Here is a 20,754-nt window from a genome sequence, read left to right as displayed (position 1 = left end):
ACTTATTCATAATTTTCAGGTAACTTCACATAATTCAAGGAGAATCCATTCGATGGGAAAAACAGGCTTTCCTCTGTTTTCCGCCATCCATTTTTTCTTTTTACCAGATTTGCTATCCAGATTGCTGAATAGTTGTCAATCGGATGCAACAGACTCAGTTAACAGCTACTAATAAAGCACATAGTATGGCACTGCTTGCATATGCAAGTACAGCGTAAAATTCTAATTCATTTCCTCTTGTCCACACTAAGGTTGTGAGTGGTGGATAATGTAAACTGGCATTGGAAATAAGTTCTGATTAGATTTATGTCATATACTGTGTATACCTAACCAACATAGTACTACCCTGTCACTACTGCTCCACAGTGTTGACTACACTGACCTTGAAACCTCCAACAGCTCATGGATCATTGTTAGATAGCTAGCTAACATTAGTTAATTAGCACTCACCTTTGCTTTGACAATGAAGAATTGTCCTTCACCACTCAAACTGCTAATTTATTGGCCCACCCAGATCAGAAAGATCTGTCTTTTTGTACTTTCATCACAAGAAATGCTTAAAAAAAAACAAACTACTATTTGCATATGGATTACAAATCCACAAACATGCTGTTTGTTCAGATATCTTTATCTTCTTTTGAGAGCTGATTAAGAGATTTGTGGTTTGAAGCAGATGGAAAATTGGCAGGCAGCTCTATGGAGTGTCTGGTGTTAGCTGGCATGCTGAAACTGTTTTTCTCTCCAACTCTGCATCATCATGTGACTGAAAACTGTGAAGTTTGGAAATTCTCAAATTACTCCTTGAAAGCTCCCTGTTGAAATATAGTCTTATGGATTTTTATTGATAGGCAGATCTAGATTATGCTATAGAGCCTTTAAACCTTTTCTGCAGATGGACAAAAGTGTTGTCTTTGAATTCAGGTGTTTTCAGTCCTATTGCCACAGATGTATAAAATCAAGCACCCAGCCATGCAGTCTGCCTTTAAAAACATTTGTGGGAGAATGGGTTGTTCTAAAGAGCTCACTGAATTTGAGTGCAGTACTCTAAGAGGATGTCACTGTTTGCAACAGGTCAGTGCTATTATTGCAGAGTGGCTGTTTTCAGGAACCTTAGCAACTCGGCTATGAAGTGGCAGACCACATAAAGGTACAAATCGGGGTTTCCAAGTGCTGAGGCACATGGTGTGTAAAAGTCACCAGCGCTCTGCTGACTGAATAACTACAGTTCCAAACCTCTTCGGGCATTAACATCGACACAAGAACTGTACACCGGGACCTTCGTGACGTGGGTTTCCATGGCAAAGCAGCTCCTGTAGATGTAAAGTGTAGGTGGCCCAGTACTTCTGTTCATTTAGTGTACCTAACTTTTAATAGTTTTTCATGCACAAGACTTATTGTACAAGATTCCCCATGTCTGAGCTTCCAAAACCAAGGCACTCGCCAATATTTTTGTTCCCACTGCATTGTCTCTGCTCTTTTCTCTTTCCCCTCACTTCCAACCAGTTGCCACAGACCCACCCCACCCCCCCGAGCCTGGTGGTTTGCTGGAGGTTGCTTCCTGTTAAAGGCAGGTTTTACCTTCCCACTGTAACCAAGTGCTTGGTCAGGGGAGTGTGATTTAAGTTTTTTTTCTTTTTTTTGGGGGGGGGGGGGGGGGGGGGGGGGTCTTTACCTTACAATATAAAGTTACTATTGTCAATTAGCATTAGTATGTTTCTGTGATGTCTAACTAAGCAGTATTTTCTATAAGGAAACTACTGTGTTGACCTGAGATCATGCTTTTTTGTGTGTGTGTGTGTGTTTCGGGGGGGGATAAACGTAACACTGAATCCTCTGAATCTTTATTTTCCCCGGTACGTTACAAATGACCAGGACTGCTCGTATTTCACATCACAGAAATTTATTGATGTCAAAAGATAAATACATTCATTTCTACTGTGACAGTGTTTACAGCTGAATCGTGTGCTCCCCCTCCCTCCCCAATGCTGATGTAACATGAGATTACCACTAAGTAGAGAAATATACAGACCAAATCCACATACAAATTCAACATTACAAACCTTACCCTGTCTTTTAGACACAGTAAAAGCTAAAAGAGCGGTTCACTACTCCAAGGTGCAGCAGTTCCAAATCTACAGTATATACAGTACAGCTATCCAAAATAACCCCGTCTCAAGTAACATGAATAAAATATCATACTGAATTTCAAAGTCACAACAGATGTGGCTCGTTAGCCAATCAATACAACAAAAATATGGATATCCTGCTTAAGTTACATAAATGTGCACTTCAATGTGGCTATCAGAAGAAAGTGTCAGAGCTTTTCTGGACTTAGCTTTTTTTTTTTTAATACAAAAGGTTTGAGCATGTTGAGGTGCGGGAGGATTATAACCTGATTTTCCTACAGTATGTTCTATAGGTGCCTTTCTCTGAATGAATAAATAGTCATGGTTTGGTTGTGTGAATCTGTAAATATATATTGTTCTATATAATCTGGAGCAGTTAGAACCTGCTGACTTTAAATAGTCACTGGACGGCTAGTTCATTCCTATCAGGAAATGTCCAACCTGTGCATCTACAGTTTGCTGTATGTTGTGCATCTTGCTAGAGAGGTAACTCTGAAAGCAAGGACATGCTCTTTTTAAAGGGAGATCGGTCCATTGCAGCTGCGAACAGCCAAAAAAACCTGGACAAGGGTGAGAGGTATGAATTTCTCAAGTATGCCGATTGCGTCGTGCTTTCAGCTTGCAGTAGGAGACACTTGGTGTTAACGAGACAGGACACGGCAAACAGGAACGTGTTACAAATGCGAGAGAATGAGTGAGCTTGTGGTGTTTGCGATGTGAGGCGGCTAGCATGTCCTAAAGTGTCTCCAGCAGCCAATCAAACAGGCTCGACTGGAGAGACTTGCCTGCCTCTTCTGCTTTCTCATGCAGCTTACAGAACTGAACCACAGCACTGAACAAGTCTGCAATTCGCCAGGCCTTCTGAGACATCAGGTGGACCACCCTCAGGAACTGAGAGAGAGCACAAAAAGAAACACAGGATCATGAGCCTCATGTTTGATTTATTTCACACCAGGTAAGAAATTGGCCCGCAATAGAGGTAATAGTCAACATCATACGATCAGTAACGTGATCTGCTGATCATTTTTTGATATGCCAACAGCGCTCTCTACCTTTGCAACTCTCTTCTCTTTGGACTTCCTGAAGTAGAGAGCGGGAAGGCCCAGCTCCGAGGCTGCAATCCATTGTAGGGCCACTCTCAGCTCCGAGTCCACACACTCTGGCTCGAGGTCACAGTTTACCACCAAGAGCTCCCCGACGCTGCTTCCGTCGCCTGCTGTCCTCGCTGAACTGCTCTCTGACAGATCAAAGGGAACGTGACATAACGTAGTCCGAGTCAGCGCTACATAAGACACCTTAATGTTAGCTATAAAGTCCTCCCCATCAAAGCAGTGTTGGACAACTCATCCTGTTCTAAGCTCACAAAAGGAAATGTGCAAGGCCTTTTTCGTGGAGTCACACAGCATGATCGGCAAGAACAATCCTGGACTCAGTTTTGTTTTGAGGTGTGGTGTAAGTCATTGAACGATCTTTAAGTTGAGAGACTTCTGGAACGGTGGACCATTTTTAAGGTTTTATGATCATATCAAAATCAGAAAAATTAAATCTTCTACTCAAGGACATTTTTGAGGATTAATGACGGCACTCTGCTTCAAATCTATCGAGTTCCTGATAAGTGGTGAGATGTTTAAACTGAGAAGTGGATAACACTAGAGCCCGACCAATGTAAGATTTTAAGACCAGTACCGATATCTGGATTTTTAAAAATCTCCATATATCGTTCCGACATATCAGACGATATTTTTCTTTTTCTTTCACACAAGAGAACATTAACTAGTGCTAACATTTGTTGTGTGTGGTTATTTTTTTACTCATTCATGCTCTGCCAGACTCTGCTCAGATCATTTGGCTGTTGTGTTTGAGGCGTTCCAAACACGTGTGTCGCCAACAGGGAAGTTGCAGACAAACTATGCAACCTCAACACTTATAAATGCCAACACCAGTGCAGTGGCAAATACTCACCTGCCGAGAAATCCATCAGGCTCTAGATGACACTATTGGTGACAAAGATTTATCTCTACACTCACCAAATGCAGTCTCTTTGGCTCCCGCCAGATGGCCCCTCTCAGTCTCCTCACTGCAAGGAAAGAAAATAATGAAAACTAAAAGTTTCAGTGACACATGTGAATATGACAGCTCAACATTTTGGGAGACATGTTTATTCAGACAAGCTCTTAGATGGGAAAATTGGTACCATTTATGTCTGTGTGGGATATAGCCAACTTGCTCAGAATAAAGGGAAGAAAAAAAAGAAAAATCATGAAGCCTGGTTCTCCAGAGGTAGCAAAATCTGCAGACAAGCACATCTAAAATTTGCATGTTTTTCAGTAATCCAAATGAAATGTAACAATTCCCCAAAAAGTTGGGATACTTTGTAAAATGTAAATTAAAACAAATCCCATAACCCCATATTTTATCCACAACAGAAGACTTATAAAATGCTTACCCTGAGAAATTTTACTGTTTCATGCAAACAATTAGCTCAGAACACTTGGGATGAGCAAAAAAAGGAAAAAAAAAAGCCTGGAAAAGGAAGTGGTGTTAATGAGGAACAGCTGGAGGAACATTTTGCAAATAATTAGGTCAATTGGCAACAGGTCAGTAACATGACTGGGTTTAAAAACACCATCATAAAGAGGCAGAGTAGTAAAGGTCTATGTCAGACAAGAATGGGACAACAGTCTTCTCCCGAATTTCCAGCAACTGGTATCTTCAGTTCCCAGATGTTTATGGACTGGTGTTAAAAGAAGACAACATGCTACACAGTGTAAACATGGCCCTATTTTTCTGCCATTGAATTCAAAATTACTTTTTTTTTTTAAAGTGATGCATTTTCTCAGTTTAAACATTTGATATGTTTTCTGTGTTCTGCTGTGAATAACATGGATTTATGAGATTTGCAAATCATTGCATTCTTTTTTTTTGGAATCCTTGTTTAAAAATAAGATTTACTTCATGTAACCCAGATTCTTTAACAGCAAATAAGCATATTTTACAAAATGATGAACTATTCTGTTTATTTAACTATATGCAGTTAACCTGAACATTTGCTGTTAAGCTGAATGACACAGAATAAATGAGTCAAACTTGAGATGTTTTGCTTATTAAACAAAAAACGATTATTTGCTCTGGAATGACGTTGATATCCCTGTCTGGCATGTCTGAGAGAGAATACTACTGGCAAACTTTGTCACTGTTGACACAAGAGTGACACAATGATGAGAAATGTGTGACAGTAAAAACATACTGGATTACTGTGCTTTGAGAGGGCACATCAGAAAAAGAATCCAGGTCTACCAGGCCTAAGCTGGACGTGCTACTGGTCCCATTCCTAGGAAGAGATAGAGAAAGAGAAAAAAGCAAAAGTGTCATTTAAATTTTGTCTCACGACATCCAACACGATCGCTTACAAGAACAATGTCCAAGCGCGAGGATGCAGGCCATGTTGTTAGCTGGTGATTAACATAGAAATAGCAGCTGCAGCTGAACTGGGCACTGAAAGCTGGGAGAGCTGGTGAATTTTTTGCCTGGCAGCTAGTCCATCTGAAAATGGGGATGAGGATATTTGGAGGCAGTTAGGTGATAGGGGTGGACAGGCAAGGCTGGCAGCTATGCCCTTGTGTCACAACATAGCTCAGGAATGAGGTGGAGTTAAAGGAAGCAGGTAGATGGAGAGGTTGCAGTGTTATGATGGTGCGCACAGCTACTCTTTCACTGAACACAGTGCAACTTCCTCTTAACTCTTTAAATTACCCATATCAGTGCCTTTAGAAATTCAATTGAATATCCAGTCTGAGAGCTTACTGATTTTAATCATTGTGATGTACTTAAGAAAAAGTGTGATCTTATACCATAAACTTTTTTCAAGTAGTGATTTCATAATATTAGTTGAGCAAACAAATGAGAATTTGATGAAGCAGAGAATGGTTTAGTGGATGTTATGAACTGGCCTTTTGATATGTTATCACTGCTGCCTACTACTGCAGGAGGAGATCTGACCGTGTATGGTTTTGCTGAGTGAGCTCTCTTGCCGTACACTGCATTTGCAGGTGTGGGTATTGTAACAGCAGGGAGTAAATTGGCATTGGCACAGGAGAACACAGTTAGCAGCGATGGGCCAATGAGAGTGGGGTGAGGGTGGGAGTAGCAGCATTTGGAGCGGTATCAAAGAGCAGCGGTTACTGACCCCTCGCTCAGGTGGATAAAACTACTGGTCTCCTCGTGGGGGTCATCTTCGGGGGTTATGTGAGACCAGCTCCCCATGCTCTCTTCACTGCTAGCACTCATAGAACGCTTGTCCCTCTTCACTACTGCAGCCACCGCCACAGCTGTCCTGTCCCTGTCACTGGTGGAGAGAGCAAACCGCAGATGCTGGGAGTGACCATCAGCTAGTTGTGCACAGTGTCGGCGGCAATGCGTTTGTTCACTTTGGCCACTTATTCCTGGTCATCTATTCACTGCTAATGTATTGTAAACACAGAGTTTTGTTAATGATAAACTGCATTCTGTAAGGCCAGATCATTTCTGCTGGAAACAGTAACTTCCTGCAAATGACAAGCCTTTGGAATATGAAATAATTAAGCACCAGTTAAAAAGAAAGCTAATTCCTTTCATTATCTTTAATGCATCAGCACACTGCATTTCCCACGGGCACTGTTGGATTTCCGGCTTCTTTTTTTTTTTTTTTCCTCAGGAAAGTGATTAAATTAAGTCATAATCAGATGACTGAGGGCTGCCATCGTCAACAATTCTGGAGGGAAATCAGGTTTTATTGAATAGGCGAGTCACTGAATCCCACTCAGACACAAGGGACAAACAGATGCACTCCACTTGTTTCTGGATTATGAGTGTTACCAAGTGAAAAGGTGCCTGTTGTGTGGCTTTTAGCTTTCCCTCTCATTCAGTCATGAACATGATTTTGAGGATAAAATGTTATTAAAATACACAATGAAACACCACATCTGGATGCTTATATTTAAACTTTCCTCTACACTTAGCTTTTATACATTTATCTACTTCTACACATTCTGACTAAAAATGTCCTCCATGAGAGTCCTACGCTCTACCGCCTCCTGAGACAGGCCCCTCAAGACATTTTGTGTTACAGCATTAGAGTGAATCTTGCCACCGTGCTGAGTCCTTGTCTGGTTTGGATTACTCGTGTAAAGACCGAGCATATCTGACAATGCAGCACCCAAATTCTTTGTAATTTTAGCTCACTCAATATCGTCTCAGTACCAGCTCTATCTATTCCAATATCTGCGAGTGTGTTGTGACTTGTTATCTTAGTGTGAGTGCAGCTTGTACTGATAAAGGAGACTTCAACAGCCACTCTGTGGATAAAGAATGAAGCCACTAAAAGCTTTCTGCACACACAGTGCATCACCCATACAATATGAGTCACAGCCTAGACAAAGGTTTGTCAGACCTGCAAAAATAGATTAGTTCACCCAGTAAATAGATCCTCTGTGTGCCCGCCAAGCTTTGATCAAACTAAGAATAGCACTATACACCTGTATTTTGTTTTTTATTGCAGATTTTCATACTGTTTAAAAATAGCCATGCTCTTCTTTATTTCTGTCCCTTACTCTTGTCAGAGAGATTGATCTCTGCTTTTCACATCTAAGTAGCTGATTATTCTGCTGCTGGGCTATTTTTAAAAAAAAATCTTTGTGGAGTCTGACTTTCACACAAAAAGCCTGTGAGCAGTGTAATACCTGCTGCTGTTTGTGGGAGCTCTCTCTGTATGCTTGGTAGCTGACGTGTCTGAGGATGTTTCTTGAGGTCCCCCTGGTCTCGCAGGGTTTGAAAGAGTCTCTTCATCTCTCTGATCTCCTTCGATGTGGATCAGCGGCACATTTCTGGGGCCCCTCATGCAAGCCGGCCCGCTGTCGCTTCCCCCGGACCCTACGCTGCCCGCTGGCTCCTGGCTCGACCTACTCCGGCTACAACTTAGATGGGATTGTCTGAAGCCCCTCCTCCTTTCACCAACAGGCATGTGCGCCTGTGGATGTGACCCAGGTGCGCCTCCACCTACATCTTGCTGTCCCCCGAGCGCAGACTTGCCAATATCCACTATGTCAGCTGCCAGGCGATTGGCAAATTGCTGCACATGGGGCTGGGAGTCTCCTGCAGCTTCCAAATCAATACTGTCTTCAGGATCAGCAATGATCTTGTTCTTTCTCATCAAGGACTCAATGGAGCTTGACCAGGTCTCGTGAATTAGCATATCAGTAATCTGGTCAGTCTTACCCCTTTGATAGAGGCATGAGTCTGACTTACACAGCCCTGTGGCTGACACTGAGTTGGTGGGGTAGATATTCAGTGTGTCTCCGTGCACATTCCGTGCAAATCCATCAAAAGAGTTAGCTTTAATGGGTGAGTTGACAGTCAGGCGTGAGTCTGAGGAGCGCCTGTCTGGCACAGAAGACTGTCGTATACAGAAGGGTGTTCTAAGAGGAGGGGGGAACAGGCTGTTGCTCCACTCTTTAGTCTTTGCAATGCCATATTCCTTGTTTTCCTTATCCATATCCCGGAGCATAAACCTGTAGAACTCCTCTGTGATGCTCTCTGTGCTAGACTGTTTGGATAGGCACGATGATGCCCTGACATTAAGGTGACCATTTTTCTTTGATGCAGCCTGTTGTACAGCAGCAGCCAGGATGCTGCTGGCATTCTTCCCTGCATAGTAGTCCAATAGAAGGTCAAAGCCTCTGCCCTCAGTCTCCATCTGGTTTACCATGAACCGCGAGAACTCATCTGTGATGCTCTCGCAGCTGGACTGCTTAGAAATCGAGCTACCGCGACTCAAGTTCTGACCTAACCGACTGCCCGGTCCCAGGGTGTTGGGTGTGCCGGATTGGTCTGCGTCTTCTTCTGGAATGCTCTCATAACTAGATGCCTTTCCACGGCTCCACCTCTCACACTGTAGTCTGCTGCGTTGCTGGCCTGTTTTGGAGGTATCCACCACATTGAGTTCAGGGCAGTTCAGGATCCTAGCTGTGACCTCAGAGGCAAAGAGGGCAAATGGGTCCTGTGGTTCATCAGGGTTAACCGACTCATCTACCACTCGGTTGACCAGCCGCTCCATTAACTCTGGTTGCTCCTCTGTTTTCCTTTTAATTTCACTTAGGCGGGGTGCCCGATGTTTTCTGGAAGCTGAATTGCTGTTCTGACCCTCTTTTCTCCTCAGCACTGTGCGGCAAGCAGGGATTAAGTAGGCCTCGGGGGCTTCAGCAGAAGATCCTTTAAGGGCACAGAACCAGGGTTGTTTCCCGGTGGAGTTTTCTAGACAGATTGCTGCTAGTTCTGTGGCCATAGACACCACTGTAGCAGCCAAATCATCAGCATAGCAAGTAATAGGTGTCCTGGACTCTGAGTCCATTCTCAAAGAGCTGAGGGAGTACTGAGTTGTCAGAGAGGCCTGTCTGCTGTCGCTACCTGTCCCCAGTCGACCCCTCCTCTCTGTGCCTTGCACTGGGATTTCACTTAAAGGGTCTCTGATGGCACTGTTGCCTTGCTGGATCTGCTGGTGGTCAGATAAGTCTTTGGCAGGCAAGGAGATGAGTTTAGATTGATTCTGTCTGCATAAAGACTGCTGCTGTTGATCTCTTTCCTCGAGCGCGTATTTCTCCTTCAGCCCTGTGGATAGCTTCTCTGTGCAGTGTAGCATGCTGCTTAGATTCTCATTATGGCCAAATAAGCACTGTAATTGGCTTAATGGATCCTTGGCATCCTCCTTGGTGTAAGCAGGTTCCTTCACGCAAGTATCACCCTCTTGTGTTTCACTTGACCCTTGATCGCATGTGGCGATGTGGCTGATCTTCTTCTGTGTCAGGCAAAGAATATCAAACAGCAAATTGTTTACACTGTCTTGCAGAAATACCTGGAAGCTTGGCACCTCTTTCCCAGTACCCTCCAGTTCCTTTTTCTTTTTTGCTTTCTCTAAAGCATGCTTGAACAGGCTGTCTGCCACCTCATTTATTAATTCATCCACTTCTCTTTCATCCGTGTAGCTTTTTTTTGGACATGTAATGCCATCTACTATTTTGTTATGCGTGGTCTCCAACAGATGGGCTACACTCCTGTAGCCTTGTGGTTGAGTCAGCACCTCGGCTGCTTCCCTGTGCAGGACTTCAGCAATGTTGGCACGAAATGCTTCAACACTGGTTCCCTCTGCCACACTGCAGTGCAGTGTGAAGGCTGCAGAGGCCTCGGCAGCAGACATCAGACCACGGGACGCCCTGTAGATTTCAGTGCAATCCACATCAGAATCACCGCCCTCTCCGGGTTCTTCCATTAAGTCCACAGCTGCTACTGCACCAGCTACCTGGGCCATGCCACACATAGCTGAAGAGAAGGAGTATTCGCCTTTCTCATCTGATTCCTGCAGCTCCTCATCTGCGTCCTCTTCCGAAGCGGATTCTATGGCGAGCCGTTCTGATAGCTGTGGGGTAGTAATAGTGCCAATAACATTGGCAGCACAGGCCAAAGCCACTTCTACGTGTTTGGATGTGTGTCCACCATTGTCGTAGGGATTGTGAGCCTGTGTCCCATTCTGTGCCTTTTCTCCAGCTTTGGTAGTGTGGTCGGACACATGAGGCACCTGGTTCTCCGGCCATTCTGCAGCCCCATCGGAATTGTCTGGGCTCTGAACAATGACGATTTTCGGGAGTTCAAAAGAGCAGGTGCGCTGTTGGGAAGGCTCTTTAGTCTTTGAAGGGCTCTTCGAGTTGAGAGGGCAGCTAGAGAGTGATACACTGACAGCTGCCTCGGAGACAAAGGAGGTTTCATCTTGCGAAAGTCGTATGAAGGCATCCTGCAGTACCGACTCGGCTAAATTGGTGGCGTAGTGCCCCGCTGACTCTTTAGTCTGGATGCTTGCTCGCTGATGCCCTTCCTTTTTCACCTCAGCATCCTCCCTGTTCTGATGACGCGCCAGCTGTCCCCGGTGACTTGCAAGTCTGACACACTGTTTCTGTGCAGCTTCTGCCACGCTCTCTCCCTGCTCACCACTCTCTGGCTCTGTGAACAAACAGGAGGAAAAAAAAAAGGTGCAGAAAGACACGGAATGACAAATGTCTACACTGATTAGGAAGCGGAACCGCCAGTTTCCAAAATGTCATCTCAACAGTAGAATATTACTCAAATTTATGCTTCACTGACTGATGGAACTGGGTTTGTTGCATTAAATTTCATTGCATTATAATAATAATAATCATAAGTTTTGATATATTCTGTCAATTCACTCACAAATACAGTTCAAAACAAATCCTACTCACCATTTCTGAAGCCATCATCCTCGCTGTCATCCCCCAAGTGCTCTGAGGCGGTCAGGAAGTCTTCTTCTATGGACGAGATGGAGCGATTGGTGTCGTCATCGACTCGCTGTCCGGCCGCTCTGCTCTGCTGACACTGTCGCTCTTTTCCCCACTGCAGGCCGATCAGGAACTTGTTGATCTCAAAGATGATGCTACCAGGCTGTGTGGAGCGCCTCTTCCCTGAACACTGAACCAGGCACACACCTGTACATCTCTGCTGTTGCAGCCCGCCCTAAATGGATCATGGACAGAGACCTATTATGTATGCACACACTTTTCATATACACTGGCACATGCCATCTACTCAATATACACTGTATGTAAAGGTCTACAAAGGTCTACACATATTAAGGACCTACTATACTCGCATGCAAAGCATACATATGCACACAGCACATACGTAGAGTCACAAACTATGATATAAATATCTTAAAGATCACACAGCCCTATTGCCTGTTTTTCTTCCTTTTATTTGATATACTATGAATCGCTTTGGACCTGCTAATGCAAGTTTAATAGTCTGTGTAGGCTCCTCAGGCTGTTTATTGATTCCAGCAGCAGTTTTAAACATTTATTTATTAGTTGAGCTTCAAAAAAGGACTATAACTGGGGAATATTTTATTCATTAAATACCAAAACAGAAAGGCATTTTAGGTGGCTACTTGTCTGCACATATTTTTTTCATTACTTTATAAAGTATGACTATGAAATAAAAAGCCACCCACTGCTCTGTACCTGCAGGTGTATTTCCTTTACACGGACCTGTGGAACACATCCTATTCACACAAAATCGTATTTTCAATAGCATCTGGTGGTGTGGCGTCTGAGTTGAATATGATTAAAAGGGAAACACTCAAGAATTGGTTATGCACATGCATGAATTAAGTGCAAAACACGTGCTTTGCATCTTGAAAAGTGTAAACAAAATATCCTTTCATCAGATTGGTTATATTTTTATACAGAAACATGTAACTCTTGGTATTCATTTGGCATTCAGACATACTTTTGCACATGTTATCGGTTGCCGGCCCATTTTGCTGCAGTGTATCACATGACTACACTTGGAACAAACAGATCAGCCTCATTTTGAACAAAATCAAATTCAAATCAGAAATCTGGGTTTTTCCAGACAGTCCCGTGCCTCAAAAGATGAGGAGGTGCTTTTACTGGAGTAAAAATGGGAGAATCGCTCCATAAAATGAACAGACTTCCTTGTGGATTTTTCCTAGCACAAAAGGTTCACATCTAGTCACACAACGTTGCTGTACAAGAACAGCTTGTCCTCTCTCCCTCACAGTCCAGGCCAGTCAATCCAAAGGCTGGAAATGCTTGTAAGGAAAAAAAAAAAAAAAAACTACAAACTTACCTGAGCTGAGGGGTGTGGGTGTGCTTGGCAAGCTTCTGCGGCTTCTAATCCACCGAGCAGTAGGATTTCATTTTCTTTCGGCTGGTGGACGGTCAGTAACTCAACAAGCTTTGGCAGGTCTGGAGACACTGATGCCAATTTCTGCAAGATACATGCCAAGCATACAGACAATACTAGATGATAACAATAAAGCGTTTCATCAAGTCACTTCAAAACTAACATAATGTGCTCTCTGTGGTTCTAAGTCAGAGACCCATAATTATAAAATCCTTTCTGTGAGAGGACTTGAACCATGTGAAATGATCACCGATCGCCCACCACTGCCACCACCAGCTGCAAAAGACTGCAAAATCTGCATATTTTCTACGCAAATCAGCCCTCTAATTCTGGGTAATGATCTTGAATCCATGGCAACTGAGCCAATGTGTGTATTGTATGTGAAATACAAGGACCAGAGTTCCCAGGAAATGAAAAGTGGGAAGGAAGGGGGGGGGGGAAAAATGGGAGCGAGAAGAGAACAAATGCGTGCGGAGGAGAAATCTGCTCACCTTGACGCTTTTGTCATCTCGACAGTCAGTTTTCTGTGGGTCCAGATTTACAAAACAGACCTGAGAGTGAGGAAAAAGAGAGAGGGCGTCAGAGTGTGAAAAGAAAGATTTCACAATAAAAGCTACGTTAATTGTAAAGTTACTGCGCTGCCTGTCCATCAGCTGTTCCTTTGCCATGTAGAAACTATAGCAGCTACACCGATCAGACATAACATTATGACCAGCGACATAAGAAGTGAATAACACTGATTATCTTTTCACCTGTTAGTGGGTGGAATATATTAGGGAGCAAGTGAATATTTTGTCCTTAAAGTCGATGTGCTGGAAGCAGGAAAAATGGGCAAGCATAAGGATTTGAGCGAGTTTGACAGAGGCCGATTTGTGATGGCTAGACGACTGGCTCAGAGTCTGTTCCTGGTCTGCAGTGGTCAGTATCTAACAAAAGTGGTCCAAGGAAGGAACAGTGGTGAACCAGTGACAGGTTCACGGGCAGCCAAGGCTCAATGATGCACGTGAGGAGCAGAGGCTGGCCATTGTGGTCCGATCCAACAAGCGAGCTACTGTAGCTCAAATTACCAAAAAAGTTCATGCTGTTCTGATAGAAAGTAGTCATAATACACAGCGCATCCCAGTTGTTTGCTGTTTTGGCAATAAAAAAGGGCACCACCGCAAAATTAGGCAGGTGGTCATAACGTTATGCTTGATCTGTTCAGTCCACTAGAGTATGATGAACTCTCTTATTGACAGAGTCCTTTCTAAGGAGATGTTCTTGTCTCCGAGGGGCTAGTAGAAGCAGGTGTAAACCAGAAAGGATTTTCTTTCACTACATCTCTCTCTCTTCCACATTCCTCTGCAACTGTCTCCACGCTTTCACAGTGTGTCTGTCACATTCCCCATCTTCCTTCCCTTCCGGTCTCGTATGGCATCGCCTCTGGCTGCAGGTTTAATTGTCAGTGATGGAGTTCTCATGTCAGTGCTGGGGCTTTGGGACGGTCCAGTAGCGGCTGTTTGATTCTGCACCACACAGCCTCTGATCTAAGTTAGCGTAGCCAAGTTTGTCCTGTGTGGCTTAACGAATAAAGCAGAGCTGCAACAGCATTGGAGAGGGGTGCAGTTCCTGCTTGAGTAGCCATACTCAGTGTGAATGTGCAGGGTGCTTTGAAGTGCCTTGGGAGGAGTGATATATTTGCAATTCAATTATGATTATATACAATTCAAAAGACATTGTTGCTTGAAACTTTGTGAACCTTTTAGGATCTTTTTATTATTACTAATGGAAATGATTGAATATTACATATCTACCACTGTCCATGATAAGTATAAAAGCTTCCAGGATTAATAGTAAATGTCAATGTAAAATTAGCACCTGCTTGACCAACAATGATCTCTTGAATAGCAAGATGTATAATAGTGTGGGAGGTCACAAAGGAACTCAAGGAAGCAACCCCTGCTGCTCAGTGGTTCCAGTTCTGCATGTTCTCCTTGCAGCCCTTCAAGCCCTTCAAGTGCTGCTCTCCAGGTAGAATTCTCATTTATCTCTGCAGTTTGCTATTAAAGGTCACGTGGACAATCCAGAGGGTTGTTTGAACAATGTTTTGTGGATGGATGTGACAAGAATCCAAAAGGGTTATGTTTGGAGAAAGGAAAACACAGTGATGTCTGTGTCATGGGTAGGGCTCACTGCACTGCACCTTGTCCAGGATCGATGGAACAATGAATTCTGAAATATAGCAGCAAACTCTAAATGAAAATATCAGAACATCTGTCCATGAACTAAAGCAGTGGACAAAGTGGGTCATGCGGCAAACAACAACCCTGAGGACACAAGTGGTTTTATAAAAGGATGATAAGAGGAAGAAAGTTATGCCAAAATCCTGACTCTAATCACAGAGAAATTACATGAAAGGACCTGAAGGAAGGAGTTCAAGTGAGGAAATCTACCAACAACCCGGAGCTGAAGCTGTAAACAAAGTTGTTCTGTGCAGAGGACGAGCCAAAAACCCCTCCAATGATCCAGGTACTGGAAGTATTTAGTTGCAGTTGTTGCTGCAGTAGGTGGTTGAACTAAATACTTAAACAAAAGGTTTGCATTCTTTTTGCCCTCACAAATTATCGGATTGTGAATCACAGATAATTTCTCCCTAAAAAATAATAAAGTCTGAACATTTTGCTCTCATTTGTTAAGTCTGGTTCTCTTCATCAGCTTTTAGGATGGTGAAAATCTGATGATGTTTTAGGTCATATCTGTCTAAGATCTAAGTGTTAGCACCCTGGTGATTGCTCACAAAACTCTTGAGTTAGTGTGGCAGCTTCTCTTTTTTTATCAGTGCACAGGGGGGGGGATCCTGCTATCTCGCTCTTTTGCTGCCACCATCTCCATATCTGCTCTCCCTGCTGCTATCTAACCCCCTTCTCTCCTTTATACACCTGCAAAAACAATATAGTTCCACATCTTGACGCACATCAGTGTTTGAAATTATTTCCCCTTGAACATCCTGAGGTGTGCCTGGCTTATCCTGCTAGGCTTTTAAACAGCAGTTGTGATACGGCGCACATTCCTCATGACTTTCATCTTTTTTTTTTTTCATTTATCTATGTTGGCTTAAAGAAGATTTAGTCCCAGAAAGTCATGTCAAAGTAAAAACCACAACAAATCCAGCATCAAGATGTAAGTGTATTCTTTCCTGTTTCCCTTAAAAAAAAAAAAAAAAATCATGTCATGTTTTTTAGCTGCAGATTTTAAAGTGAAGCAGTAACTGCTGCAATAAATAGGTCAATGTACTCATGAGTTTATATTGGAAGATGAGTGTTTCTCTGCTTAGGCTGCTTCCCCCCATGACCCGTGGCCAGATATGCAGAAGATGAATGGATGGGCTGCACATTTCCCTTTCTCTAAAATGCAGTCAGGGTTTCTTCATTGAAGAAAATGGTAAAATTAAAAGAAAGGCAGCGACAAAAACTGCTTGCAAAGTCAGACTAGATGAACCAAAATATCCTTCAGCTAAATTGAGATAATGTGGTAAATTCAGAACACGCCAATTTCCCCCTCACCTTCAATCTGGCATCCTCCAGTCAAACATAATGTTTTCCAAACTATCAAGGCTAATAGAAAAGAAAAATGCAGCTCGAAAACAGATTCAGCCAAACAGAAAAAAATGTGAAGTCATTGGCAGCTGACAATGACAGAATATGAAAAGTCTCTCCTCTCTCACCCTGATGAGGGTGGTGGATTTTTATTTATTTAGTCATTCATTTGTTTGTCCTGTGCCCTTCACGGGCTGCACGCGTCACCTATAACATTCTCCTTTGCTGGCTCTCTATCAAAATAATTAGAGCAGTGTGCTCAGCGAGGAATGAAAACTGTTTGCTGATTTGCTCGTCTGCTGTTCAGATCAGTGTGATGAGGACCTTTTTACTGTCACAATTGCTGTTAAATGCCAGTGACATACGCATCAGGCATTAGATTACCCACGTGAGTGAAAACAGTGAAAAAAACATTTCCACACGCTGAACCTAGTTTGATCCAAAAAGGAGGATGTTAAAATGATTTTGAACTTCTTTCATCGTATTCAGTCTTGTGTCTGCGCAGGTTTTCACTTTCTGTCCATATCACACCATAGGATGAACACGAGGTTCCGTTCCCTTTCTTACGAACATCTTGGCAGCATTCGCGTGCACCGATATTGGAAATCTTCCCAGAGAAAGCCACCACGACACCTCCCCCTGTCTACTAACACGTCGCCTGCGCATAACCCACAGGCAGAGCAAAGCGAGTGATCCAGAATCGTGCCCTTGAGAGGGACTGAAGCAATTTAACACTATCAGACGGTGAGAGTCGAGAGGCAGTTGTTCTAAATTTGGGAAGCAGAGGACCATCCAGCCATCTGACGGTGACACAAGCCCAGGGACATGCTCTGATTCTATCAGTGTCTCGCAGACATAGTGGACAACACACACGTGCAGTGTCGCTGAAGGACTGAGCAGGTAAACATCAGCTGGGGGAGATAAAGAGAACAAAGAAATACAGCGACAGACAAGTAAATGGTCTGATGCGATGACCGGATGAAGAATAGTGATGCTCTCAAGGACTTGAATTGGTCTGCACTTGTGAGCAATAGCCAGCACTGAGAGGTTTTAAGCGTTGACTTATACTTTATATCACTAAGTACATCGTGGAGTCATAGTGTAGAGGTTTACACATTTGCCTAACAAGCAAATGATTCCTGGTTTGAACCCAGGAAAAGACCCAAACACCTTTGATATTGCATCTAGAAACCTGCCAAACTAAATATGCGGCACTACCTGCTGTGGCAGTAAACTTCCACTAATTGATTTTTTTTTTTTTTTGCCACTTAGAGCCAGCCATAAACACATCTTTACTTGCTGACATTTACAATAATCACCTTCTAGGTGGTTTATTGGACATGCTGAGCGGACACGGAGCATATTAACACTCATTTGGAGTGTTTGACCACCTCACGAATCTTAGATCAATATTCCCCATTGGTCTAACTGTGCATCTGGTCTCTGGCATTCCTGATGGAGATTTGACTACTACTTGCTTTGACTTTAAAGCTGCTAACTGCTCCACTGTGTTCAGCAGCTGATTGCTACCTGAACTGAACTGGAAACAACACAGTGGAAACAAAACACTTACACATCTGCATATCAGAACTCTGGCTGCAGCAAAGATCTAGGTGTCTCCCTACACTTTCTTGCTTCACTGTAAATTTTCTGTAATCAAGGTGACTCCACCCAATTGTGCTGATGGACTGCTGAAATGGCCTTGATTGGAGAAGTAAAACAAATTTCAGTTTTACCATCAAGCTTATCTTAGGGCACATTTTCAGACCTTAAAAAAAAACCAACTCAGATACTGAACTTTCAAGCCAAACATATGTTAAATTCTAACAGTATGAATAGAATCATAATTGACAAAAAGTATTGCACACTCATTTTCAGAATAAATCCTTGTGACATGTTTGATATTGCCTGAAAACCAAGCAAGTGGACCATAGGTGTTTTTTTTTTTTAAATGATGTTGCTGATCAAAGGTGATTACTAGCAAATACACTGCTCAAAAAATTAAGGGAAAACATATCAGATCTCAATGGGGAAATAAATCCTTCTGGATATCTATACTGATACGGATTGAACTGATGCCACGTCGTTTGATGGAAATGAAAATGAGCAGCCTACAGAGAGCTGAATTCAAAGACACCATGAAAATCAAAGTGAAAAAATGATGCAGCAGGCTAGCCCATTCTGATGAAATTTTATTGCAGCAACTCAAAATAGTACTCAGTAGTTTGTATGGCCCCCACATGCTTTTATGCATGCCTGACAGTGTTGGGGCATGCTCCTCATGAGATGACGAATGGTGTCCTGGAAGATCTCCTCCCAGATCTGTACCGGGGCATCACCGGGCTCCGGGACAGCCTGAGGTGCAACCTGGTGGCATTGGATAGACCGAAACATAATGACCCAGAGGTGTTCAATTGGATATTGGTCAGACGAGCTTGGGGGCCAGTCAGTGGTATCAATTCCTTCATCATCTAGGGACTGCCCGCATACTCTCGCCACATGACACTGGGTATTGTCACGCACCAGGAGGAACCCAGGACCCACTGCATCAGTATAGGGTCTGACAGTGGGTCCAAGGATTTCTTCCCGATACACAATGGCAGTCAGGGTGCTGTTGCCTGACCTGTAGAAGTCTGTGTGTCCCTCCATGCCTCCCCAGACCATCACTGGCCCACCACCAAACTGGTCATGCTGAACGATGTTATAGGTAGCATAACATTTTTCATGGATTCTCCACACCCTTTCGCATCATACTCAGGGTGAACGTGCTCTCATCTGTGACAAGCACGAGGTGCCAGTGGTGGACCTGTTAATTCTGGTATTCTATGGCAAATGCCAATCGGGCTTCAGTGAGCACAGGGCCCACTAGAGGATGTCGGGCCTTCAGGCCACCCTCATGAAGTCTGTTTCTGATTGTCTGGTCAGAGACATTCACACGAGTGGTCTGCTGGAGGTAAATTTGTAGGACAGTGCTCATCCTGTTCCTCCTTGCACAGAGGAACAGATACCAGTCCTGCTGATGGGTTAAAAACATTCTACGGCCCTGTCCAGCTCTAGTAACTGATGTGCCATTCTGGATGAGTTGGACTACCTGTGCAACCTCTGTAAGGTCCAGGTATTGCCTCATGCTACCAGTAGTGACACTGACCCTAGCCAAATGTAAAACTACAGAAGAAAACAGAAAGAAAAGATGAGGAGGGAAAAAAACTTCAGTGACCTCCACCTGTAAAAGCATTCCAGTTTGGGGGGGGGGGGGGGGGGGGGTCTCATTACTGCACCTCTAGTGCACCTGTTGCTAATTTTCTGACACTAATGTGGCTGAAAGTGATTAACAACCCCCTCTGCAACTTAACTGACAAGATCAGTATCCCAGAAGCTGAATTTAATTGATGCTATTAAAAAGTGTTCCTTTATTTATTTATTTTTGAGCAGTATAGTATCACCCCTCTATTTTGAGCTGTTTAATTTACAGTATATGAATGTGAAGATTGTCTCGCACAAAAAATAAATGTTAAACATGGATTTTTCATCACCATGCTGAAATGGTCTACATTATTGTATGACATTCTTTTCCTCAGAGCCAGTGGACAGTTTTAGCTACTGTATGTTACTGTTAGATTCATAGTGACCCTACTGTAGCTATGCAGGCATACACACAACATGATGGTTCACTGTCCTAATGGATTTATGCATAAAATCCTGTTTGACTAAACTATCCAGCAAGCACATTTCTTTCTTTGTACTGCACGCACGCACGTACGCACACACACACACACACACGCAGAACCTTTAAAGATACTTAGCCACAGTTTCAATACAACATTATGTGCACAGACATGGTCAATATAAGAATTTATTACAAACATTCAGCCTCCTTTGTCCATCAAAGCTTCATTCCTCCAAAGCAGCCCCCCCTCTGCTCCGTACTCTGGTCCTCCTACACACAGCTGCTGCTCTTGGTTCTGCTGTCTCCTCTTTTTCCTTTAAGTGTGGCTCTTTCTTTTTTTTCATGACTTAAGGGGGGGAAAAAAAAAACAAAAAAAATACAAAAAAAAAAATAAAAAATACACACACACTTTCTTTGGTGTTCTGCTGATTGTAAAATTGTTCTGTCTTTTTAGTGGTTGTCCTGCAGGTATAGTTTGCATGCCCTGTGAATCTCTACTGGTGCTGTATTAAAAAAGAAACAAGGTCCTGCATGTTGCCACAAGCTGGGTTTCATTTGCACTCTGAGGTCACAGCTTCCTTTATTCCTTTACTGTAATATGTTTTGACTTATCTCAGCAGCTGGCAACTTTAATTATAATCCA

General features: G+C 43.2%; 1 protein-coding gene across 1 annotated transcript in view; it reads right to left on the bottom strand.

Moving 5' to 3' along the window:
* Positions 1-1,938: 1,938 nt before the first annotated feature.
* The window catches only part of sphkap (SPHK1 interactor, AKAP domain containing), a 32,043-nt gene continuing 13,227 nt past the window's right edge, over positions 1,939-20,754 (bottom strand). Inside the window, exons 4-12 of the mRNA XM_030744153.1 lie at positions 13,361-13,420; positions 12,813-12,953; positions 11,408-11,678; positions 7,844-11,150; positions 6,313-6,471; positions 5,374-5,457; positions 4,154-4,203; positions 3,179-3,363; positions 1,939-3,017 (exon numbers count right to left, since the gene is read on the bottom strand). Of these exons, the coding sequence (XP_030600013.1) occupies positions 2,862-3,017; positions 3,179-3,363; positions 4,154-4,203; positions 5,374-5,457; positions 6,313-6,471; positions 7,844-11,150; positions 11,408-11,678; positions 12,813-12,953; positions 13,361-13,420 (4,413 nt within the window). The 3' untranslated portion in view covers positions 1,939-2,861. The remainder of the gene's footprint in view (positions 3,018-3,178; positions 3,364-4,153; positions 4,204-5,373; positions 5,458-6,312; positions 6,472-7,843; positions 11,151-11,407; positions 11,679-12,812; positions 12,954-13,360; positions 13,421-20,754) is intronic.

Source organism: Archocentrus centrarchus, chromosome 13, assembly GCF_007364275.1.
Source record: "Archocentrus centrarchus isolate MPI-CPG fArcCen1 chromosome 13, fArcCen1, whole genome shotgun sequence".
Classification (NCBI taxonomy): domain Eukaryota; kingdom Metazoa; phylum Chordata; class Actinopteri; order Cichliformes; family Cichlidae; genus Archocentrus; species Archocentrus centrarchus.
Note: the sequence above shows the minus strand (reverse complement) of the source record. Positions and strands in the feature narration are given on the sequence as shown.